Below are 25,698 nucleotides of genomic sequence, written 5' to 3' on the forward strand. Positions count from 1 at the left end.
CAATTATAGAAAATGTATAAGTTTAAATGTGGATTTTTAGAAGTCAAAAATTAAAGTGATCCTGAAACGATCATATCTTCAAAAGACACAAGAGATCGACATCTACTGGAGCCCAAAAACAAATAAGAATTGTTCTGTAATATTCTTCCTTGTATATGAAAAATTTTAAATTTTATGAAAAATTTACAGACTCCTTGCTTTAAAAATACAGCCTTCCCACAGACATCTAATCTGTAAAGAGTCAACAAATAAATCATTCTCAGGACTAATCTGTTTTGTCCTCCTTCAGAATAGGGGGCTATTAAGAACTAGAATACAGAGGCCACAATTAATCTAAACTAAGAGAAATGCTGTTCAGATTTTTGTGTGTACAATTCAGAGGATTTTAAAGAAACAAAAACAAATATAAAAGCGGTATCAAGTACTGACGCCCCCAAATCAGAAGACAAACAGCCAAAATAAGATTGTTTTTAAAAACCATTTTCTTGCCCTAGCTAGTGTTGTTAAGTGGCTAGAGCTTTGGCTCACACACCAAAGGGTCATGGGTTCAATTCCCGGTCAGGGTGCATGCAGGAGGCAACTAATCGATGTCTCTCTCCTCCCTACTCCCCACCTTTCCACTCTTTCTAAAAAAATCAATGGGAAAAATATCCTCTGGTGAGGATTAACACAATTTCTTCACACCAACTTCTGCTGATGAGATTTCTACTCCCGCCCCCCCCCATATTATTTGCTTTTGGCTCCAACATGCCTTATGGCAGAAGAGTACTGGCTCCTATCCAGAGTAACATTACACACAACTTATCTACCTCTCTTATCTTTTCAATGTTAGTATCAAGGACAGCCTCTTTTGGAGTACAACTTACATAAATATAAAATGCTTTTTAAGCTCCACAGACCATTTTTAAAAAAATCTAAATTAAATGGAATGCACCTCTGGGGTTCTTTCCCCTTAACTCACAGTTAATGAAAACTCAAAATCTGAGGTTGTTTTAAATTAGTCCAGTGTCCTAGGAAAGGTGATATTCCCAAAATGAATTTTAGTTTGGAGAATAGCTTAGAAAGATATAAAAACACACCACATTGTCAACAGGATCCAGCTTAGTTCCATGAAAACATGAAATTGGGCATAAAACTAACCATCTTTTTTTTTTAAATATATTTTTATTGGTTTCAGAGAGGAAGGGAGAGGGAGAGATAGAAACATCAATGATGAGAGAGAATCATTATCAGCTGCCTTCTGCACACCCCCTCCTGGGGAATCGAGCCCGCAACCCAGGCATGTACCCTTGACCAGAATGGAACCCAGGACCCTTTAGTCCACAGGCTGACGCTCTATCCACTGAGTCAAATCGGCTAGGGCCTAACAATTATTTTTAAATGAGCAAGTAGTTGAGTAAAGACAACTGGACTGGGGAAATTATTTTGACTGAGGGGGTAATCCCTGAAAGGATTTATAGTGGGGAGTTGGCAAGGCCACAGACCCAGAGCACTACTGGGATTCGTGGCATTAGCTGTTGTAGGTTCTGCTCAACACAAGTCTCTTGTATTTTATAAGTCATATCTTACTAAAAATGATATTTAATAGAAATGTTTCTCCCTTGAATCTAGTATTTTACTGATGTACATTATCAGTTAATGTCTAGTGTCAAGTAATTAAGATTAACATGGGAACGAATAACACCTGCTGTTTGTTGTGAGTTGAAAACTCCTGCTCCTACCCATGAGGGGGCGGGGAGGGGTCAGTCTCCTGGTCTACACTCACTCGCACCTACTGAACTGTGGCCTGGCTGCTTGCTGAGTCATTTCCTTTGGAGTCTAGTTACTCATAGTCACGCTTTATGAGATTGGGGCTCTCCAACACTCCTTAAAAAATAGCACATTCCATTTTACACTTAATATTCAAATTTGAAAAATTAAAAGCTGGATATCTTTAATCAAAGCCCTCAGTCTCACTTTAGTTACTACTCTTATATTACCAATTTTTGTAAATATATTCATCTTGGCAATTAGATTACAAACATTCTGGTGTAAGAAAAGGGTTTACCTGTAATGACTTCAATCCTGTGAACCTATAAACTTTAAATAAATATTCAGTTTGATATGTATGAGGCGCTCAGATTCAAGAATTAGATAAAATTAGGAATTAAGGTATTAACATAGAATGACCAAACCAGAGTTCAACCTGAAATATTTCAATATTCCTTAAATAATGATCTTCTCCAAAAGTTACTCCAATACATGACAATAGCTATGATGTCTACTAGAAGCTAAAGAGTTTATATGATAGTGCAAGTATTATGCTGTGTATTTATCAAAAGACTACACATTCCCCTTAGGGTTTTATTACAGAAGAGAACAAATCAATTATCTTAGACAAGATAATCAGTTATAGATTCTTTCAAAGAATCTCTGTGCTTCTTATAAAAATGAGATTTCTAATTCTGAGGCCATTCTATGAATTTAAAAGGAAATCAAAATGTGCATAGAAAAGGGAAAAAAAAAAAAGGCCTTACTGTGTGCATGCCACTTTGCTAAGGGTTTTCTCATGTTATCTTTAACAATTCTTCATAGAAGGTAGAGATTAATACAATTTAGAAATTTTTAAAAAACTGAACTTCAGTGCATTTGAAAACAATCATTTGTACAATTAATCAATTATGAAAGACTCTTACGTGTGCTATTTCCCCAGAGACACAATACTGTGACATTAATCAGTGACAAAGACTCAAATTGCCTGGTAAGAGTACTAGTATTCAACTGATAAAATGGAAGTAGCGATAAAAAAAAACTCCCAACAAACAAAAGCACAGGTCCTGACAGCTTCACAGGGGGAGTTTTACCAAACATCAAAGAAGAACTAACACCTATACTCTTTAAACTATTCCAAAAAATCCAAGAGGAAGGAACACTTCCAAGCTCTTTTTATGAGGCCAGCGTTACCCTAATTCCAAAACCTGATAAAGACACTACAAAAAAAGAATTCCAGGCCAATATCCCTGATAAACATAAATGCTAATATCCTCAACAAAATATTAGCAAATCGGAACCAGCAATATATTAAAAAGATCATACAACATGGCCAGGTGGGATTTATCCCAGGGACGAAATGCTGGTACAATATTTGCAAATCAATAAACGTGATACATCACATAAACAAACTGAAGGACAAAAATCACATGATCATATCAATAGATGCAGAAAAAGCATTCAACAAGGTCCAACACCCGTTCTTGATAAAAACTCTCAGCAAAGTGGGAATAGAGAGAGCATACCTCAACATGATAAAGGCCATATATGACAAACCTACAGTGAACATCATACTCAATGGGCAAAAACTAAAACCATTTTGCCTAAGAATAGGAACAAGAGAGGGATGTCCCCTTTCACTCTTACTCAACACTAGAGGCCTAGTGCACAAAATTCGTGTACTTGGGGGGGGGGGGGCTCCCCTCAGCCCAGCCTGCGCCTTCTCACAGTCAGGCAGTTGGACATCCTTAGCGCTGCTGCGGAGGCAGGAGAGGCTCCCACCCCGCTGCTGCGCTCGCCAGCCATGAGCCCAGCTTCTGGCTGAGTGCTGCTCCCCCTGTGGGAGCACACTGACCACCAGAGGGCAGCTCCTATGTTGAGCATCTGCCCCCTGGAGGTCAGTGCACATCATAGCGACCGGTCATTCCGCCATTCGGTCGATTTGCGTATTAGCCTTTTATTATATAGGCTAGTACTGGAAGTCCTGGCCATAGCGATCAGACAAGAAATAAAAGGCATCCAAATTGGAAAGGAGGAAGTAAAACTCTCATTATTCACAGATGGCATGATATTGTACACAGAAAACCCTAAAGACTCCACCAAAAAACTACTAAATTTAATAAATGAATTTGGCAATGTAGTAGGATACAAAGTCAACACCCAAAAATCTATGGCTTTTTTATACACCAACTAAAGACCCAGTGCACGACATTTGTGTACTGGAGGGGGTGTCCCCCTCAGCCCAGCCTGTGCCCTTTAGCAGTCCGGGAGCCTTTGGGGGATATTCAACTGACAGCTTTGGCTGGGAAATGGGCCTAAGCTGTCAATCAGACATCCTTAGTCAGCCAAGTTTATAGCTGAGCTGTCCACCAGGGGACAGTTCCTACAATGAGCATCTGCCCCATGGTGGTCAGAGTGTGTCATAGCGACCGGTCGTTCTGCCGTTTGGTCGATTTGCGTATTACCCTTTTATTATATAGTATAAGGAATTATCAGAAAGAGAAACTAAATAAACAATCCCATTTACCATTGCACTTTAACCAAAAAAGTAATATACTTAGGAATAAACTTAACCAAGGCGGCAAAAGACCTGTACTTGGAAAACTACAGGATGTTGAAAAAAAGAGAAGATATAAACAAGTGGAAGAATATACCATGTTCATGGATTGGTAGAATCAACATCATTAAAATGTCCATACTACCCAAGGCGATCTACAGACTCAATGAAATCCCTATTAAAATACCACCTGCATATTTCACAGATCTAGAACAAATACTCGAAACATTTACATGAGAGGAAAAAAGATTCCAAATAGCTGCAGCACTCTTGAGAAAGAAAAACAAAGTTGGAGGAATCACAATACCAGATTTCAAGTTATACTACAAAGCCACCATAACCGACCCCAGAAATTGATATAAGCCATTATGTTCAATTAATATTTGAGAAAGGAGGCAAGAGCATACAATGGAGTCAAGACAGTCTCTTCAATAAATGGTGTTAGGAAAATTGGACAGATACATGTCAAAAAATGAAACTAGACCACCAACTTGCACCATACACAAGAATAAAGTCAAAGTGGATGAAAGACTTAAATGTAAGTTGTGAAGCCATAAAAATCCTAGAAGAAACCAAAGTCAGCAAAATCTCAGACATCTCTCACAGCAATATGGTTACAGATACATCTCCTACAACAATGGAGAACTAAGGAGAAAATAAACAAATGGGACCACATCAAAATAAAAAGCTTCTGCACAGCAAAAGAAACTATCAACAAAACAAAAAAGGGAGCCCACTGCATGGGAGAACATATTTGGCAATGGTACATTTAATAAAGGGTTAATATCCAAAATATATAAGGAACTCATACAACTTAACAAAAGGAAGACAAACAACCTAATTTTAAAAATGAGCAATGGACCTAAATAAACACTTTTCCAAAGAGGACATACAGATGGCCAAGAGACATACGAAAAAATGCTCAAAGTCACTGATCAACAGAGAGATGCAAATTCAAACAACAAGTTATCACCTCACACCTGTAAGAACGGCTACCATCAACAAATCAACAAATGACAAGTGCTGGCGAGGATGTGGAGAAAAAGGAACCCTCGTATACTGCTGGTGGGAATGCAGATGGTGCAGCCATTATGGAAAACAGTATGGAGTTTGCTCAAAAAATTAAATATGGAACTGCCATTTGACTCAGTGATCCCACTTTTAGGAATAGATCCTAAGAAACCTGAAATACCAATCAGAAAGAATGTATGCACCCCTATGTTCATAGCAATTTACAATAGCTAAGATCTGGAAACAGCCTAAGTGCCCATCAGTAGATGAGTGGATAAAAAAACTGTGGTACATTGATACCATAGAATACTATGTAGCAGTAAAAAAAGAAGAATCTCTTACCCTTTGAGACAGCATGGAGGAACCTGGAGAATATCATGCTAAGTGAAATAAGTCAGAGAAAGACAAATATCACATGATCACACTCATATGTGGAATCTAAGTAACAAAATAAACTGATGAACGGAGTGGATCCAGGGACATGGAAGCATGGAACAGAGTGTGGAATCTCAGAGGGAAGACAGGGGAGGGGAGGTAGGTGGGAAGTAATTAACCAAAGACCTTGTATGCATATATGCATAACCATATGGACACAGGCAATAGGGTGCTGAAGGCCCGGGGCGGGGGGCAGGGGCGGGCTGGAGGGGTCAATGGGGGGGAAGGGGGAACATATGTAACACTTTCAACAATAAAGAATTATTAAAAATAATAAATAAATAAACATGCAACCACCTTATGACTTATATGACCCAGAAATTGCATTTAATCTAGAGAAATGAAAATTTATGCTAATTCAAAAATCCTGTATACAAGCCAAATGTCCATCAACTGATGCATGGTGAAATAAACTGGTCCTTCCATACTCAGGAATATTGAGTTCTGGTTCAAGACGGCAACACAGGAAGAATAGGAAAATCCTAAACTCACCTCCTCCAGTGAATATACCAAATCTACAGCTATGTATGGAACAGTTTCCTCTGAAAAGTAAAATCTAGCTGAACAACAAAAACAGCACTAAACAAAAATAGCACTAAAGCTGGAGAGGCTGAGACACAATCTCTTAATAAACCCCACCCCAGGAGCAGTGACCCACACTGGGAAGAGAACTCAAACCCACAGCTTCTTCCTGTGGAGCAAAGAGTCTGAACACCACACTGGGTACCCCAACTTTTAAGACCTGCATCTCAGAGATGAGCACCCAAAACGTCTACCCAACAGTGTTCAAGAGACCCACAAGGCTACAGTGATCTGAGAAATGGCCCTTAAATTTGCTCTCATGCTGGGACTCACCCCAGGGTCTAACACAGAAGCTGCTGATCCTGCCTGGACTTTATGTAAAAGTCTCATTTGCTAATCTTTTTTTTCCATTTTCTTTTTAAAAAAATATATTTTATTGATTTTTTACAGAGAGGAAGGGAGAGGAATAGAGAGTTAGAAACATCAATGAGAGAGAAACATCGATCAGCCGCCTCCTACACACCTCCTACTGGGGATGTGCCCGCAACCAAGGTACATGCCCTTGACTGAAATCGAACCTGGGACCTTTCAGTCCGCAGGTCGACGCTCTATCCACTGAGCCAAACTGGTGAGGGCTCATTTGCTAATCTTAAAGTATGGGCCTGCGGGGCAGTCATCTAACCCAGCGGTCGCCAACCTTTCAGACCTCATGGACCACCAGTATCTAGCCTACACACCTAGGGGTCTGCTAGGATATATTCTGGGGATGGAAGCTGGCAGGCACGAACTGCACCAACTGTAAGTGTCATCCCTCCTTCCCCCTCCAAAAAATACCCTAGGCCTTCTGCTCATAGCTTCAGAGGGTACCCCATAGGTACCATCTTTAACCTTCCCTTCTGCCCTGCTCCAGAGAACCAGTATCTTCCAGAGAGGCTCTTTCATAGAGTCTATGCCCAGATTTTTTATGTCTAATGCCCCATATTTTGTGGCTGCCACTAGGGGACAACCCTTGATCACCTGGCTCTGAAGGCAAGGAAGTCTTGCATTCCTGGTTCCCATAGGACTGTAAAAATCAGAGACAGGTCTTGGCCAACTACCATCCTCAGGGCACTGCACAGACAGCAGACTGAAACATCCCCAAGTCTTTCTGAGAAGGCCTATATGCTCCTTCAGGAGCTCTGGCCTGAAGGACAGACTTCAGGTTTGGCACACATCTAGAGGCCTACAGAGTCTCTCAGGGAACAGAGGCCAGTAGATGCAATCTTTGCACTCTTCCTCTGTCTCGCTCCAGTTACTTAGTATCTCCCCCAAAAGATGCGTACACCCTTGTAAGGCACCTTGATTTTTAAGCTGCACCAGGGGACACTTCTAGATCACCGGACTCTGGTGGCCAGTGATACTACTTACACTCATGGGTCGCAAAGGAGTATAAGCAAGGGAAAAAGAATTCTTAAAGAGCTACCACTCCCAGACCATAGCAAGAAGCAACAGACCCAGGAACTCAATCTTTTTGGCTCCTACTGACCCTCAGCTCTAACATCCCCTTCTCAAAGCCTGGCCAAACCTCTCTCATCCCACAGCAGCCTTCTGTATTTAGTCGACTTTACAGTATTAATATTATTGATTTCTTCTTTAATCTCCTCTAGCACACCAAGTATTCCTAGAAAACTAGGACTATGTCTTATTTTAATCTCTGTATCCTCAATGCCTAAGAATGAAGAGTTGAATATGTGGAATAATTGTTTATTAGATTGAGCCATAGTAATACTTTATTCCGGCTCTTTCAAATTAATGGAAGTCCCTGTCTAACTCTTACATATAGTTTCCTTTGAATCATAACTCAGATTCAGAATTTTTAGGACTTATTCTCCAATTACACAAATTCTCTAATACAACCCACACTGATTTTTCTACACCAATAATACCATTTTAGTACTATACTTATATAAACATATTTATGACAGTTCTCTCATATTAGAACTTCTAACAGGCAGGGAATTCTGTAATTCTTACGGACACAATAGTTATATGTCTTTAGGAAATTTATAAATACTGAGTCTTTAAAATAAACAGAACAGATGACTGCTAAAAAGAAAACCTGGGTTAATTACTAGAGACCAAATTCAGCTATTAAAAGTAAATACCGCAGGCACTGTCTCCCTCCAGGGAGCACACTGGAGCCTTTCCCTCCTCCTCCCCTCACCATCCCCCTCCCCCTCTGTAGGGCACATTAGTTTCCTCACTCCTAAGCTCCTATGGCCCTTCATTTGCCTCCATAACTTGTCTCCTAAGCCCATTTCTTCTAGGAATTACTTCTTCTACCTCTGTGATTTACCCAATAAATGTTCTCTTACAGTTTGGGTCTTGTCTCTGAATTCTTTCCTAGCGAGAACCCAAGTACCGAGGTTGCTGAACCCAGGTTTGGCCTGACCCCTCCTGTCAAACACCTGGTTCTGTTCCCACCGCCCACGACAAATTTAATTATTAGGCCAGCCAGAGAACCCAGAAGGGAAGGGAAAAGTTTCTCCCCCTAGGAATTTGGTGAGGCAGCTGGGAAGCTTCACTGGCTGAGTCCTGCTGCTCCGGGGCTGACGAGCACCAGCAGAAAAAAAAAAAAAAAAAAAAAAAAAAAGTAAATACCGCAAAGATAACATCTTTTAAAATGATAAATATCCTATCTCAGTTCTCATAGGTTTCCAGACTGACCTTCGTCTTGTTGAGCACTCTCCTTCTTCTTCAGCTACCCATCCAACATCAGCTAAAGATGCCACTGCACCCTCTCCTGGGTGACTGGGGCTCCATTCTGTTGTGGGGCTGGTAAGCTGTAAGTCATAAATAGGGAAAGATTGTCATCTGGCACCAAAATATTAGAATAAAACTTTTTAATGACCTAAATGAAAATCATCAGTTCTAGTGTTTCAAACATACGGGCAGTTTCATTTCTATTAAAGGTCCCCATGAAAGGGACCATCAGTTACATCGTATGTTGCCTAATAATGTATGATAATCTTTGAATTATAATTTACCTTTTTCATTTTTAAAAAAATATATTTTTTATTGACTTCAGAGAGGGAGACAGAGAGAGAAACAGCAATATAAGAGAGAATCATTGATGGGCTGCCTCCTGAACACCTTCCACTGAGGACTGAGCCTGCAACCCATGCATGTGCCCTGGCATGACCTCCTACTGACCCATGAGTTTAAGTAGGAATCGAACCATGACCTCCTGGTTCATAGGTAACACTCAAACACTGAGCCACGTCAGCCGGGATCAATTTTTATTTTATAGGTCAAATGATTTAAAAAAAAACAAACACAAACTCTGGTCATCCTAAAACATTAAGAACATTTTTCAAATTTAAGCATTAAATATTTTTTCTGAAGAGATCTGGCTTTAAAAAAGTATAGGAACAAGAACAAGTAATCAATTTGTGCTAAATCTGGGAATTGTTTAAATGGATATTTATAGATATATTGTTATAATGTCAAAAATAGATTTTTTAAAATCCTTAAAGCTCATGATTTTTAAATAAAAGTATTAACTATATTAAGGAACAAAAAATACAAGTAGCAGAACAGAATTCTCTAGCTAATCTTAAACACATAGAGGAAGGAACTGAGTATTTTTAAATAGATACAACAAAGAAAAAGCATGCAAGTTCTGAGATTTACCTTGAAAAATTGGAAATATAATTTAATTGAATTAAAGTTTTGTTATAATGCCTCAGAGCCACATGGTCAATGGATAATAACTTACAAATAAACTTATCAGATTAATATAATACTTCCAACAAGTTGGATGAGGTTTAAGTGAAAAAGAATATGAAGTGATTTAAAAAGTGACTCAGTGATTGAGAGTCGACCTATGAACCAAGAGGTCATGGTTTGTTTCCCGGCCAGGGCATATGCCCATGTTGCATCCAGAAAGCAGCCAATCAATGATTCTCTCTCATCATTGATGTTTCTACCTCTCTCTCCCTCTTCCTTCCTCTCTGAAATAAATTTTTAAAATATTTAAAAATATAATTTAAAAGGCCAGAGAAATTTACTTATTAATGTATTTATCAAAAAGGTTGCCCTGATCGGTTTGGCTCAGTGGATGGAGCGTCCGCCTGAAGGGTCCCGGGTTCGATTCTGGTCAGGGGCATGTACCTTGGTTGCGGGCACATCCCCAGTGGGGGGTGTGCAGGAGGCAGCTAGTTGATGTTTCTCTCTCATCGATGTTTCTAACTCTCTATCCCTCTCCCTTCCTCTCTGTGAAGAATCAGAATATATTAAAAGAATAAATAAAAAAGGTTGTACCATGCCCTAACCAGTTTGGCTCAGTGGATAGAGCGTCACCCTTCGGACTGAAAGGTCCCAGGTTCGATTCCAGTCAAGGGCATGTACCTTGGTTGCGGGCACATCCCCAGTAGGAGGTGTGCAGGAGGCAGCTGGTTGATGTTTCTCTCTCATCAATGTTTCTAACTCTCTATCCCTCTCCCTTCCTCTCTGTAAAAAATCAATAAAATATATTTTAAAAAAAAAAAGAAAAGGTTGTACCATAATCCCGTACTTTGTTTGAACCTTAATGCTATTATTGCCAGATCAAGATTTTGGAAGCTACACTTAAATAATGCTTCTTTCTCAAATGTAAAACATACCATACAAATACATAATACTAATTAGTTTTAAGTTTAAAATATCTTTAATATTATGAATAAAATGTTGACTAAACATATTAGCTGCTGGTATGTATGTGTATCCATTATGTATCGTAATTACCTAATATTATTAACCTAATAAAGTAGCATTAGAAAACTGGTATTTTAACAATAACATACTAAGAACATCAAGTATTTAAAATGCCTTAAATTGTCTTTTGGAGAGGACGGGGGTACAGGCAAGAGAGAAAACAAGATATAATAAGAGTAGACATTTAAGAACTTAATCCTGAGCAAAAAACAATGGAATAATGGAATTAAGATGAAAAGGCTTTCAAATTACCAATGTTTTGCATGCAGTGGAATAATTGTGGTCAGAAGAGAAAAACAGTATCAGCATCAGTAAGTACATTGTCAAGGGAGATGATCAAAGAAAAATAAAAAATGAGATTAATGTACTTCTCCTTTATGTGTTTCAGAAATTTATCCATGTGTCAGTAAAGAAATATATATTCAATAAAATGGGTATGTTATACAACTGAAATAACTTTACTGAAAGTAGCATCACATCTGATCTCAATAGTCTGAGAAAACTGGTAATATTCTGTTCCTAACCATTACTGAAAGCAGAATCTATAATAATAAAAGCATAATATGCTAATTAGACCAGACAGCCAAACAACCTTTCGGACATCCTTCCGGAAGACCTTCTGGATGAAGCCAGGGCTGAGAGGGCCGAGGCAGCCGGGGCTGCAAGGGCTGAGCCCCTTGCACGAATTTCGTGCATCAGGCCTCTACTGGTATAATAATATTCCTATCTACACTAATTGACCGTACCTTCGCTACGCCCATCAGCCAATCAGAATAGTATGCAAATTAACCCAACAAAGATGACCGTCAAATTTGCATACTGCAGGTGGGGCAGGATAGCGCAAGCCGCCATCCGGGCCTCCCGTGTGTGACCCGGGGCGGCGGGGTGGAACAGCGAGAGCCACTGCCCGCCCCGCTGCCATCAGGGCCTCCCATGGATAAGCCAGCAGGTGGTTATCCCCCGAGGGGTCCCAGACTGCGAGAGGGCACAGGCTGGGCTGAGGGACACACACCCCCCCCCCCCCGCAGTGCACAAATTTTTGTGCACCGGGCCTCTAGTAATATTATAATAGGAAGACTCTACATGGGTTATGTGGAGATCTTTGAACATAAAGTTTCCCCAGGCCCTGTAGAGGTTCCTAGAAGACAGAGTATTAATGGGCTATTTTGTACAAACAAGAGATCATGAAATTAAAATCTGGATGATGCTTTCCTAAGGTGCTAATTCATGAAGACCTATCTGATTATAATTCTTTGATTAGAAAATAAAAATTTGTTCCGATATAGCTACTATTTTGTAGTTTGACCTCAAGATTTCTTACTTTCCCATAAGTTACAAAAATTGCCGTTTTCTTCCCAGATATTTGTTTATAAAAGGAAGCAAAATGATACTTTTAAAATATGCCCTGGCCGGTTTGGCTCAGTGGATGGGGCGTCAGCCTGAGGACTGAAGGGTCCTGAGTTCGATTCTGGTCAAGGGCATGTACCTTGGTTGCAGGAAGTGTGCAGGAGGCAGCTGATTGATGTTTCTCTCTCATTGATGTTTCTAACTATCCCTCTCCCTTCCTCTCTATAAAAAATCAATAAAATATATTTAAAAAATCAATAAATAAAATAAAATAATAACCACTATGCTGTACACCTAAAACTAATGCAAATATTAAATGTAAGCCCTAATTGAAAAATGAAATTTAAATTTAAAAATAAATTAATAAGCACTCAAAAATATAAAAGTTAACCCATTTTGTGGCAGCTTTTCAGTCTTTTATAGCATAAAGATTGAATGTTTCCCAAACTGATATCTGTAATACTTCATATATTAGACATGAGAAGTTGTTTTTGCACAAACTTTAAAAAATAAGCCAAATTATTCCATCATCTTGGTTTGTAATCATACTAAGCACTGATTATATTTAATCACTGAAATAAAACCATGTCTATACTGTGTGCTCAATGAAATGAAAAAGTTAATGATACTGTCAAGATACCTTTTTTTTTTTTTAAATCAATTTCAGAACTGGTAAAATCTATGTCATTTCTAACAGTGATTTATGCCACCAAAAAAAGGGGGGGGGGGGGATGAGGACAGCTGAAAGGGATCAATGGGGGGGAAAAAGCAGCATATGTAATACTTTCAACAATAAAGATTTTTTTTTTAAAAAAGGAGAAGCCTAACGAAGTGTGTGGGGAAACCATAATCATTCAAAAGAAAAAATAAAACTAAAAAGTAATTATACTAATCTATAATAATAAAAGCATAATATGCTAATTAGATCAGACAGCCAAACGTCCTTCTGGACCTTCTTCTGGACAAAGCCACGGCAGCTGCGAGAGCTGAGGGTAGGCAGCCGTGGTGCCGGCAGCGGCAGCGAGGTGATGGGGGCGGTGCCTCCCACAGAGGGAGGCCAGACTGCAGCTTAGGCCCACTCCCTGCCATCATTAGGACATCCCCTGAGGGCTCCTGGACTATGAGAGGGGGCAGGCCGGGCTGAGGGACCATCCAGCCGCACCGCACCCCCCCCCCCCCCCCCCCGTGCATGAATTTTCATGCACTGGGCCTCTAGTCTTTTTATAAAAGGATTTTTCATACCTTTTTAAAAATTACGAAAAGGAGAATAATTCTCTATTATCAAACTAGAGGGTGGGTGCACAAATTCATGTACAGGTGGGGACCCTCAGCCTGGCCAGTGATTGAGGTCTATCAGTGGCCCGGCTGACTGGGGGGAGGGACCACAGGAGGTTCGCTAGCCAGCCCCCCCCCCCCAATTGGGGCCCAGGGGTAGGGGTCGCGGGAGGTTTGCCAGCCAGGGGGAGGGACCGCGGGAGGTTGGCTGTGGGAGCGCACTGACCACCAGGGGGCAGCTCCTGCATTGAGCGTCTGCCCCCTGGTAGTTAGTATGCGTCATAGTGACTGGTCGACCAGTCATTCCGGTCATAACGGTCGCTTAGGCTTTTATATATATATATATAGATTATAATTTCAGTCCGATAGTTTAATTATATATGGATGTACAATAGTTTAATTTTTTAAATTGAAATAGTTATTGAAACAGGTTTTGATTTTTTTAAAATAATGAAACCTATTTCACAAAATGAACCATGGAAATGATAAAAGTAGTTTTTGCTTTTTTTAAATGTTAATCTAACACTCAGTTGTATGATTTTCCAATTTGAGAGGATTTTCTACTGATATATCTCAATAATAAAGTAATTGCTTATAAACAAAGTATTTCTTTCAAACCACTTTATTAAAATAATATTCTGTTAGATGTGAGTTTTTCATGAATGGAACAATGTTATGTTTGTCACAGTGCAAGTGATCATACAAAATTACCTATCTCTGTGGTCATTCACACTGTGAAAAGTATGTCATTGTTCCATTAATGAAATGATCAGGGTATCACACAAGAGTGTACAGATTGTTGGAAATGGTTATTTCCTCATATAGTTATATTATTATGAGTGGTAACATGAAATTATAGCAGTAACATGAAATCATTAGAGATCTAATGTAAAATATAATTATACTTTAAAATACACTGATGGTTGGGTTTTGAGGTTACTTTTGTTTGTTTTTTTAATCCTCATCTGAGGATATGTTTAATTTTTTTTATTTTATTGATTTTTTTACAGAGAGGAAGGGAGAGGGATAGAGAGTTAGAAACATTGATGAGAGAGAAACATCGATCAGCTGCCTCCTGCACACCCTCCACTGGGGATGTGCCCACAACCAAGCTACATGCCCTTGACCGGAATCGAACCCGGGACCTTTCAGTCCGCAGGCCGATGCTCTATCCACTAAGCCAAACCGGTTAGGGCATGTTTATTAATTTTAGAGAGAGGAAGGGAGGGAGGGAGGAAGGGGGCAAAAAGGCGAGAGGGAGGGAGACAGAGAAATATCAATTGGTTGCCTCTCGCATGTGCCCCAACTGAGGACCGAACATACAACCTAGGTTAAGTGCCCTGACCGGGAATCGAACCTGTGATCTTTTGGTGTATGGGACGACACTCCAACCAACTGAGCCACATCAGCTAGGACTGATGGCTGGCTTTAATACATTTAGTAATGGATATAACCTGACCAAAACAATAATTACAAATACTGCCACACACAATTTTTAGAGTTTGTGTTAAAATATGTCATTAAACATATATATACTTCATAAGCCTACTGAGCTGATAAACCCCATCATCCACTGGTTGGTCCCTGTAGTATATGGTTATGGCTTCTCTTCAAACAGATTAATAACTTGCAAAGACAAAAAAAAAAAAAAAAAAAAAAAAAAAGCCCATTTCAGTTGTTGCTGAAATGTGCACTGAGTAACATAAGCATGGAATGGGAAGGACAACTCAATTAGTCAAAGACCAGTTAAGATGAAGTCAGTGCAGGCAAGGGGACTGATAATATGGAATTTTTGAAATATGATTTAAATGCCACTACTGACATGCATGGATGACTGATGGGAAGTTTGAAAAAGAAAAGGCCACTTACTGAAGGCTCCAGCAAGGTCCTGTCCTACCATGGCTATTGTTAGTAGGGGAGGAAAAACAACAGTGAAAGGAATAGAATTTATTTTTAAATCGAAGGCATTATAAAATTTTAAATTAAAATTAGTGCTTATTGATTTATAAGTATACAAATTCCTTTCAAAAAGTGTGGAAAAGCATTTCATTCAGAGCAAAAACTCAGCAATAGCATTGTATTTTTATTTTTACTATTCTAAGCAATTCAGTTGAACATTTTATACCATTTAAATAACCTAACATCCAATTATATTTGAAATATTTTACTGAAGTAACTTCAGATAATTTAAAATATTCTGACAATGTAAAACTACACTAAGGAAATTGATTCATTTAAAATGAAAAAAAGAAATATCCAAAACATGTTCAAAAACTGAAATACTTAGAATGAAATATTTTAAAAATTCATTCTGTCTGCATGTGACTCTTCATAAAAAAACACACTGGTATGAGGATGCTCTCAGTTTCTTGCCAAAAAGAATGTACTAATAAACAGCTTCACTCTATTTTACCACCATTTGTTTATAGCTAAATACAAAATATGTATTCTTAAAATGAACACAGTAAAATAATAATCTCTAGCTTTTTTCTTACAGTTATTCCTTTTTCTTTTTTACCAATTCCTACCATAGTAAGAAAAACTGAAAACAGAAGTTCTGTATTTTAAAATGATGACATACAGTGACACCAGTTAGGCCAAGAGGTGTACCTGTATAAAGAGCACTAATCTGAAGTACGTAGCAATCAAATATTCTAGACGAGACTCAGCTTAATGTTTGAATATTGATGCTTTCTATTCATGACACACCAAGAATGGGAGTGAGGGGGTCTGGGGTGAACAGGAAAAGGGAGAACAACAACAAGAGAGAGAAACATGTGTGTGTCTCTCAAAATAACCTAGGAAGTAAGAAACAGTATGCCTGGGTCCAACTGTGACTCCCCAATTCCACACTTTCTATAGTAGTATTTAGTCTTGTTGGACTCCTAGACAGTTCAAATACATTCCACATTAATCAAGCCCCCGAATGAGCCAGAAAAATAGCAAAAATGCATTTTCAATTGTATTATTCTAAATTGCATCCTTTGTTTTTTGAAGACTCTACATTTTTAATATTTCTGATAGATGTTTTTAAAAAATAGAAAATACAGAGTAAAAACAGCCTATTTATAATAAGTAGCAGATAAAATACCCACTTTAATATTGATGTTTAATTTGAAAAGACTCAGTATACAACAAAATTGCCTGGAATTAAAAGTCTCAGTATAAACAAATGTCTTCCACTACATTCTCAAGTAAGTGACCAATATTTCTCTTACTTTACTCCTCTCCTTATGTTAATTCATCTCTTTTCAAATGCAGGTCCTGTACTAAATCTAACAGTTTTATTCTACTCATACTCTTTTCAGTGACTGAGAAACTGTTACTTCCTTCCCAGGAAATGTACTTGGTTCTAGTACTTCAGCCCACTGACTGTCAACGCAGATTTGGGTTGCTTGCTATCAGAAAATGCTAGATTATCCCCATGTCCTGTTACATGTCTCTAGCTACATGAACACAAATGTTGAAGCAAGGTCTTCTGCCATTAGTTTAAGTAGACAAATATGTAAAAAGAAAAACTGAATGGAACTGAGCAAATCAGAAAAAAAAAATTAACAAGCCTTAGTTAAAACAATAGTTATTTGAAGGAAGTTAAGTGAACTGAATTCTCAGAAATTATGCTGGAGAGATTCACTACCACAGATTTCTTCATTTTGATTATTATTTTTTAAAGCCTATTGTTTGATCAAAATTACTTATTAGAAATTTCTAAGTTGTCAGTTTCTAGATTGATACACAAAAGTTTTGCCAGTCAATTTGTAAGCAGGACTATAGCACAACAATGAGCAACCTGTTAGTCAAACTGAACAAACACTAATTGCTACCACTTACTTAGGAACAGGTTTGGGGTTTTTTTACTTCTATCTACCAGGAAGAGTGATTTATGAGTAGGACAAAATATTAAATAAGCTCATAGGGACACTTTTGAACTTTTGAATGATGAGTTAAATTTATCTTCTGCATTTTATATGCCAATCTACTATTTTAAATTGGTATATATATCTGCTGAACTTGATATTCTTAAATGTTGAACTAAAAGGTTTTGTGTATAACTCTTGTGCTAAATTAATGAAAAACAAGAACAGAGCACGTCTAACACTATACCAGCAATAAGGAACAAAAGCCCAAATCAAGAAAATAGCAATTTACCTCCAAGCAAAGAATAGAGTTGCCCCTGATTTGGTGCTAAAGAGACTAAGACCTGAGCATTCAAAAGTAATCCTAATTCACTGTTTGACTATCACCTCATTCAGAGAACTACAATTACCTCTGTCTTAACACAGTTGTTGCCAAGGCAATAGTTCCCAAAATTAATGCTAAGCTTTAAACAAAGGATGGGGAAATCAACTTATAAGGCATGCACAGAGACATCTAAAAATAAACAAGAGAAACAGAGTGGCTACCCAAAGAGGAAGGTGTAATAACTAAAGAAAATAATGGTGGTACCTGAATCTCCTGAAGTAATATAAAGCCTACATTCGAGGCCACCTGGGAAGTAACAACTGCTTGGCTTCTTATGTGTTTCTAAATCCTCACATATGTATTCTTAAGAAGGGTAAATGTCTTAAAGATCTTGAATTATCACTTCTAAGAGGAACTAAGATTAGAAAGACTTTACTATGATTGATAAAAATTCTCTTTTATTTTACTGATAGTAGCATTAATAGGAGGAAAAGTTTAACAAATACTAGTAAAGATATTTTGCCTATTTATATTCCTAATACAAACACTAATACAAAAATTTTTAAATATATAGTACCTGAAACTGAACTCTGGGACACTGGATCAGAGATAAATTAGTACCAATTTTCCGTACAATACTCCGAGATGAACCATATGGCTTCCCAGACCAAAGTACCTGAGTAAACAGAAAAAAGAAAAAAACACAAACATTTCATTACATGACTTATAATACTATTAACACAAAGCACTAAACAATTAATTGCGTAACATGCTGACGCATTAATTACGGAATCAGAATGTCTAAATGTTATGGGAAATAAACTAATACTTCTCAATTTAAAAAATTGTAAAATAATACTACACTTGAAGTAAAACATCATCTATTTTCATACTGTTCTGCAAAGGAAACACTATTTTACCTCTTCTGCTATACTTTTAGTTATATAATTTTACATACACATACATTTTTTAAAACTATGAGCTACTTTAACTATAATGGAATTTTCAAAACAAATCCAAAGCAGTACAAAGTTCAGAATCTGAATTTGTACCATGCAAGGTAATGCATTTTGTTTGCTACACAAGAACACTTGGCCAAGGGTGAGCAGGGGCCAAAATCCAGTTGCAATACATTTTCTTGTGAGGTCTTGTTCCCAGGGGAAAGGCCCCTTTTCCTAATGTACAAAAAGGTACTAAATGGGCTAGTGGTAACCCTAATGAGCATAATTTTCCCAGACGAAATCATAATACACAGAGGATATTGTGCTATCCTTAAAGTAAGAACAAAAACAAACCCCCAAAGCAAAAAGCAAACAAAAAACATACACATGTAGAATGTTAAATTATTACAAATTGTACCTTGAAACTTCTCCCCACGTATATGATCTTTCCTTAAAGAAAAAAAAACTATCCGTTTTGAGTGCTACACTTGAAAGCCTAGACAGAAGAGGAGGTAAAGAGAGGCAGAATGCTATTAAAAGCAATTTAAAAAGAAAAGAATGAGATTGATATGATTATATTTCATTCATTAAACTTTAACATTCAATTATATCCTAAAATTAATTAAACAGTACCAAATCAGCTGAAATGTATTCTAAGCAATGGACACCAATCCCCTTTTAAAGTCACTCCATGTATAATGAACAACATAAACTGATGACAAAAACAGATCCAGAGACAGAGAAGCATCGATCAGACCGTCAAACCTCAGAGGAAGAGAAGGAGAGATCAACCAAAGGACCTGTATGCATGCCTAACCAATGGACACAGAAAACAAGGGGGTGAGGGCATCAGTGGGGGAGGTAGGCGGGGGGGGGGGGGGCGGGGGGGGGGGGCAATGGGGGAGATAAGGACACATTTAATACCTTAATCAATAAAGAAATTTTAAAAAATCAACCACACAAAAAAGTTACTCCATGGAAATTCTAATTTAAAGAATGAAATGACTCTAATATAAATAGTATGACCAAGCAATAAATGTTATTGTAAACAGTGGTACCTCCAATACATAACCCAAAGTAGACCTTTACAGCATTCTAAAAGTATGCACAAATCAAAACGAGCATAGAAGAAATCTGATTTCTTAGATTTTAGCAACCAAGTCTAATTTAGGGATAACAGTATGAGTTAAAGTGAGGATCAAGGGGGAATATATATGATACTTCTGGCATCTGCCTCAGCCGTTATGTGATTCTCCTGATGATGTTCAAAGTTTCACTTGACTGTTACCTGGGAGAGGTCCTGTAACCTACAACTAGCTACTATAACCAACAAAAACTATAACTCTTGCTTTGGAAATATAAATTTAAAAGATAGTACAGATTGAAAAGTTGGTCAGTAGAAAGACATCAATATTGAAATATAAATATTAAACAAAGAATATGAAGCAAAGTTACCCTGATGCTTAGAAAGGAATTACCTGTAGTTCAGGAACTCAATTTATGCCTACCAATGTTCATATAGGGGATTATCACACGAATACTACCAATAACACACAAGGACTAAGAGAAGGAAAAATATCTCACTAAAAAACAATGAGAAGCACTACAATTTTATAAGGTCAAGAAAAAATAAAAGCATGGGCAAGTAATTCTAAAACAGTATTTAAGCAAACTCTTTACCTTATACTTGTTCATAGGTCTTGATCTTTTAAAAATAAATCCATAGGGCAATAGTATCAATACCTTTCAGTCATTTCTCTTCTCGAGTCTTTTGTTTAGTCACAAGTCAAAATTCTATGATATAGGAGTAGTAGAACACTATGCATCACAATATGACAACTACATAGAGTCTAAAGCAAATCTCGTCCCTCCAGTAAGCAAAGATCTTAACTGGAGATGAAGAGGACAAAAGCTAACAAAGAAAAATTTAGAAAGTATTTGCCAAGGTCAGGAACTAATATTTCTGCCAGCTTTTAGCATTGCTTGCTATGGCATGCTTCAGGACTGTTTCAACTACTAGGTATTACCTTCCCATCTGCTTAATATCAGAAGGAAAAAAATACCAGCGGCTTCTACAAGAGAAGGTAAACAAAGACTAAGCTTCTACTTATAAGAAATAAGTAGACTATTTAGGTTTATACAAAGTTAAAGGAAGTAAAAGAACAGATTGCGCCCTGACCAGTTTGGCTCAGTGGATAGAGCACCGGCCTGCGGACTGAAGGGTCCCAGGTTCGATTTTGGTTAAGGGCATGTACCTTGGTGGCGGGAACATCCCCAGTAGGAGGTGTGCAGGAGGCAGCTGATTGATGTTCCTCTCTCATTGATGTTTCTAACTCTCTATCCCTCTCCCTTCCTCTCTGTAAAAAAATCAATAAAATATATGTTCAAAAAAAACCAACAGATTGCTTTATGTGATTATTTTTTCAAGTATACAAAGTAGACTAACAAAATGTTCTCCTGTTACCTGTGAATTGCATAGCAGTTAGCACCAAGAAATATGAAGTGACTATGTAAGCTAATGACTGGGATATTTAGAAAGGAGAAGAGCCATAACCTTTCCTGGATTATAGGGAAAAAAGTGAGCAGCTAACTTCCAGGAACTCTAAAACTAGGCCTTTATTTTCTCCTTTTCAGTTTTCATGGAGGGGGAGAAATTATAGATGGCTATGAAGAAATAACGAACAGATGGTATTGAAAAGTCACCATCTGTACCCTGGGAGGCTGTATGGGAGTGCATCTCCTACCCTAACGGTGGCTGAACTGTCTTGTCAATATACTTGTTTGGAGAAGGAAAGAGTTTCTCTAAAGATAAACTGTCATTACTATTTTTTCAGATGTAAGAGAAAGGGCAAGGAGAAAACTGTCATTACTAGACAAGTCAATGTCATTAATAAGAATTCAATCCCATTAAGAAGCAATTAATTAATAATTTATAAGAACTGATAAATAATCTAATAATGAATCTCTGTGTGTGTGTTTTCATGTCTGTGTATAGTAATGGCAGTCCATAACATTTAGCAACAGTATTGAAAGTGATGACAGCAAGGAGAAGGATGCACAGGAAAGCAGTTTGGTGTTTTTTTAACATTGGGAAATGCTACTGTAGAAGTGTTGAAGTGTGAAGCTGGAATCTGAAGCTGTCATGTGTCTCATCATAATGACTGCACTCAAGTTTTATGTGGTAATTTATTTGTTATAAACTGATTTAATCTCCACTATTATTTGAGATGCACCATTTAGCAGGAAAAAGTATAAATTTAATTCTAAACAGAGACTTTTCTCAATATACACCATTTTAAAAATATATTTTTATTGATTTCATAGAGAAAGGGAGAGGGAGAGAGAGAAAGAAACATCAATGGAGAGAGAGATCATTGATCGGCTGCCTCCTGCATGCCCCCCGATCGGGATTGAGCCCATAACCCAAGCATGTGCCCTGACCGGGAATCGAACTGTGACCTCCTGGTTCCTAGGTCTATGCTCAACCACTGAGCAACACCGCCAGGGTTCAATACATACCATTTATATATAATATTAATACAAGGGTTCTTACTACTGGGGCTCACATATCCCTGAAATTACATGCAAAATAGTGTGCATATACAACATTTTACTGGGAAGAATGTCAATGCCATTATAAAATTTTTAGGGAGTCTAGGACCAAACAAGTGAAAATTCTTAATTATAAGGAAGCCAAGAGAAAATTAAAAGTGTGTGCTGAGGAGAGGGGGGTAGAGATAAAAATGAAACTCTTCTAACAATTTCAAAATTCTCAAATGAAGGTAACAATTTCTTCAGTTTTCTTCCTTATTCTGAACTCCTAGCTACATTCACATTCATCTTCCAAAAAACAAAAGAAAACAAGGGTACAATTTATAAGTATTACTGGAAATATATTTCTAATACAAATTAGATATTTGCTATAACTCTTTTCAACATAAAATACTGAGATTAATCAGAATCACATTAACTTCATATTACTCTTTAGGTCTCAATTTTAAAAATATTTTTGATTAAGGACATAAATATAATAGACTGAGAAGAAAGTTTGGAACAATGTGAATATATTATTTTAAATTCAAAAAAATGTTGAGGCAAATGGAAGGCAGTGAAGAGGTCTTGGCAGCATATAGGCCTGGCTTTAAAAGTAGGCTCTATTAGAAAAATAAACCTATATAATTTTATTATCCAACTAGAGGCCCGGTGCATGAAATTTGTGCAGTGTGTGTGTGTGTGTGTGTGTGTGTGTGTGTGTCCCTCAGCCCAGCCTGCACCCTCTCCAATCTGGGACCCCTTGAGGGATGTTCAACTGCCAATTAAGGCTCGATCCCACCCTGAACAGGCAGTCGAACATCCCTCTCACAATCCAGGACTGCTGGCTCCCAATCACTTGCCTGCCTGCCTGATTGCCCCTAACTGCTTCTGCCTGCCATCCTGATCGATGCCTAACTGCTCCCCTGCTGGCTCGATTGCCCCTAACTGCCCTCCCCTGCCAGCCTGGTCACCATAACTGCCCTCCCCTAGGCCTGGTCACCTCTAACTGCCCTCCCTTGCAGACCTGGTCACTCCCAACTGCCCTCCTCTGCTGGCCCGGTCACCCCTAACTGCCCTCCCTTGCCAGCCTGGTCACCCCTAACTGCCATCCCCTGCAGGCCTGGTCGCCCCTAACTGTCCTCCCCTGCAGGCCTGGCTGCCCCTAACTTCCCTCCCTTTCCAGCCTGGTCGCCCCCAACTGCCCTCCCCTGCAGGCCTGGCTGCCCCCAACTGCCCTCCCCTGCCAGCCTGGTCGCCCCCACTGCCCTCCTCTGCAGGCCTGGTCACCCCCAACTGCCCTCCCCTGCAGGTCTGGTCCCCCACAACTGCCCTCCTCTGCAGGCCTGGTCCCCCCAACTGCCCTCCCCTGCAGGCCTGGTCCCCCCAACTGCTCTCCCCTGCAGGCCTGGTCCCCCCAACTGCTCTCCCCTGCAGGCCTGGTCCCCCCAACTGCCCTCCCCTGCAGGCCTGGTCCCCCCAACTGCCCTCCCCTGCAGGCCTGGTCCCTCCCAACTGCCCTCCCCTGCAGGCCTGGTCCCTCCCAACTGCCCTCCCCTGCAGGCCTGGTCACCCACAACTGCCCTCCCCTGCTGGCCTGATCACCCACAACTGCCCTCCCCTGCTGGCCATCTTGTGTCCACATGGGGGTGGTCATCTTGTGTGTTGGAGTGATGGTTAATTTGCATATTGCCTCTTTATTATATAGGGTGTCACACCAATAACTTCAATAAAAAAATTGTCTCTATCAGTTACTGCTGGTATAAAGCTGGCCAATTATCCCTCTATGCTTCCATTTCGTCATCTATAAAATGGTGACAATATCCACTTCATGAGTCTATGAGTATTAAGTGACTTAAGATATTTATATATAATATATCTTTCATAAATATTAAGTCTTCTTCCCCTTCTATTATACAAGGTAACAAAGTACACTATAATGAGGAAGGATTTTAGAATAAGAATTAGGGTCATATTACAGCTCTGCCACTTATTTGTCAGGTAACTTTTTAATGACCAAAATGAAAATCATCAGCTTTAGTGTTACAAACATACAGGCAGTTTCATTTCCATTACAGGTCCCCATGAAAGGGACTATTATTTATATCATATGTTATCTAACAATGTATGATAATCTCTGATTTATAATTTTTTTTTATTTTTAATATATTTTTATGGACTTTAAAGAGGAGGAGAGAGGAAGAGAGAGGGAGAGAGAAACACTAATGATGAGAGAGAATAACACAAGCCCTCCATTGAGGATCAAGCCCACAACCCAGGCATATGCCCTGCCTGAGAATCCAACTGTGACCTCCTGGTTCATAGGTCGAAGCTCAACCACTGAACCACACCAGCTGGGATCAATTTTTATTTTATAGGTCAAATAATTTAAAAAAATAATAATACTAACTCTGGTCATCCTAAAACATTAAGAACATTTTTCAAATTTAAACATTAAATATCATTTTTGCTGAAGAAATCCGATTTTAAAAAATGTACAGAGACAAGAGCAAGTGACCAATTTGTGCTAAATCTGGGAATATTTTGAATGGATATACAGAGATATACTGTTATAAAGTTGAAAAAAGATTTTTTAAAATCCTTAAACCTCATGATCCTATATAATAAAAGGCTAATATGCAAATGACACGCAATGACCACCAAGGGGCAGGCACTCAACATGGGAGCTGCTCCCTGGTGATCAGTGCGCTCCCACAGGGAGAGCACCACTCAGCCAGAAGCCGGGCTCACAGCTGGCAAGCACAGCAGCGGTGGTGGGAGCCTCTCCCTCCTTAGCAGCAGGGCTAGGGATGTCCGACTGCTGGCTTAGGCCCGCTCCCTGGGGAGCGAGACTAAGCCAGCAGTTGGACATTCCCCCAAGGGCTCCTGGACTGCAAGAGGGCGCAGGCCAGACTGAGGAATTCCCCTCCCCCCACCCTGGCGCCGAGTGCACGAATTTTGTGTACCAGTCCTCTAGTTTTTAAATAAAAGTATTAACTAGCCAAAACCGGTTTGGCTCAGTGGATAGAGCGTCGGCCTGTGGACTGAAAGGTCCCGCGTTCGATTCCGGTCAAGGGCATGTACCTGGGTTGCGGGCACATCCCCCATGGGAGATGTGCAGGAGGCAGCTGGTCGATGTTTCTCTCCCATTGATGTTTCTAACTATCTATCTCTCTCCCTTCCTCTCTGTAAAAAATCAATAAAATATATTTAAAAAAAAAAAGTATTAACTAAATTAAGGAACAAAAAATACAAATAGCAGAACAGAATTCTCTAGCTAACTTAAACACACAGATGAAGGAACAGAGTATTTTGATATAAATAAAGAAAAAGCATGCAAGTTGAGATTTACCTTGAAAAAATGGAACCCATCTTTAGCAGAGAATACCATATTATACTAGTTTTTTTCTTCAT

At 38.9% G+C, this 25,698-nt stretch overlaps 1 protein-coding gene across 3 annotated transcripts in view; it reads right to left on the reverse strand.

Moving 5' to 3' along the window:
• MTFR1 (mitochondrial fission regulator 1) overlaps positions 1 to 25,698 on the reverse strand; it is a 56,166-nt gene that overhangs the window by 7,824 nt on the left and 22,644 nt on the right. For all 3 annotated transcript variants that reach the window (XM_070392762.1, XM_070392764.1, XM_070392763.1), the window contains 2 exons: positions 18,390 to 18,488; positions 8,981 to 9,096 (listed from right to left, as the gene is read on the reverse strand). In XM_070392762.1, the coding sequence (XP_070248863.1) occupies positions 8,981 to 9,096; positions 18,390 to 18,488 (215 nt within the window). The remainder of the gene's footprint in view (positions 1 to 8,980; positions 9,097 to 18,389; positions 18,489 to 25,698) is intronic.

The sequence above is a fragment of the Myotis yumanensis genome, unplaced genomic scaffold (genome assembly GCF_028538775.1).
Source record: "Myotis yumanensis isolate MYYU_CA2020_CCGP unplaced genomic scaffold, mMyoYum1.0.hap1 SCAF_15, whole genome shotgun sequence".
Lineage (NCBI taxonomy): Eukaryota > Metazoa > Chordata > Mammalia > Chiroptera > Vespertilionidae > Myotis > Myotis yumanensis.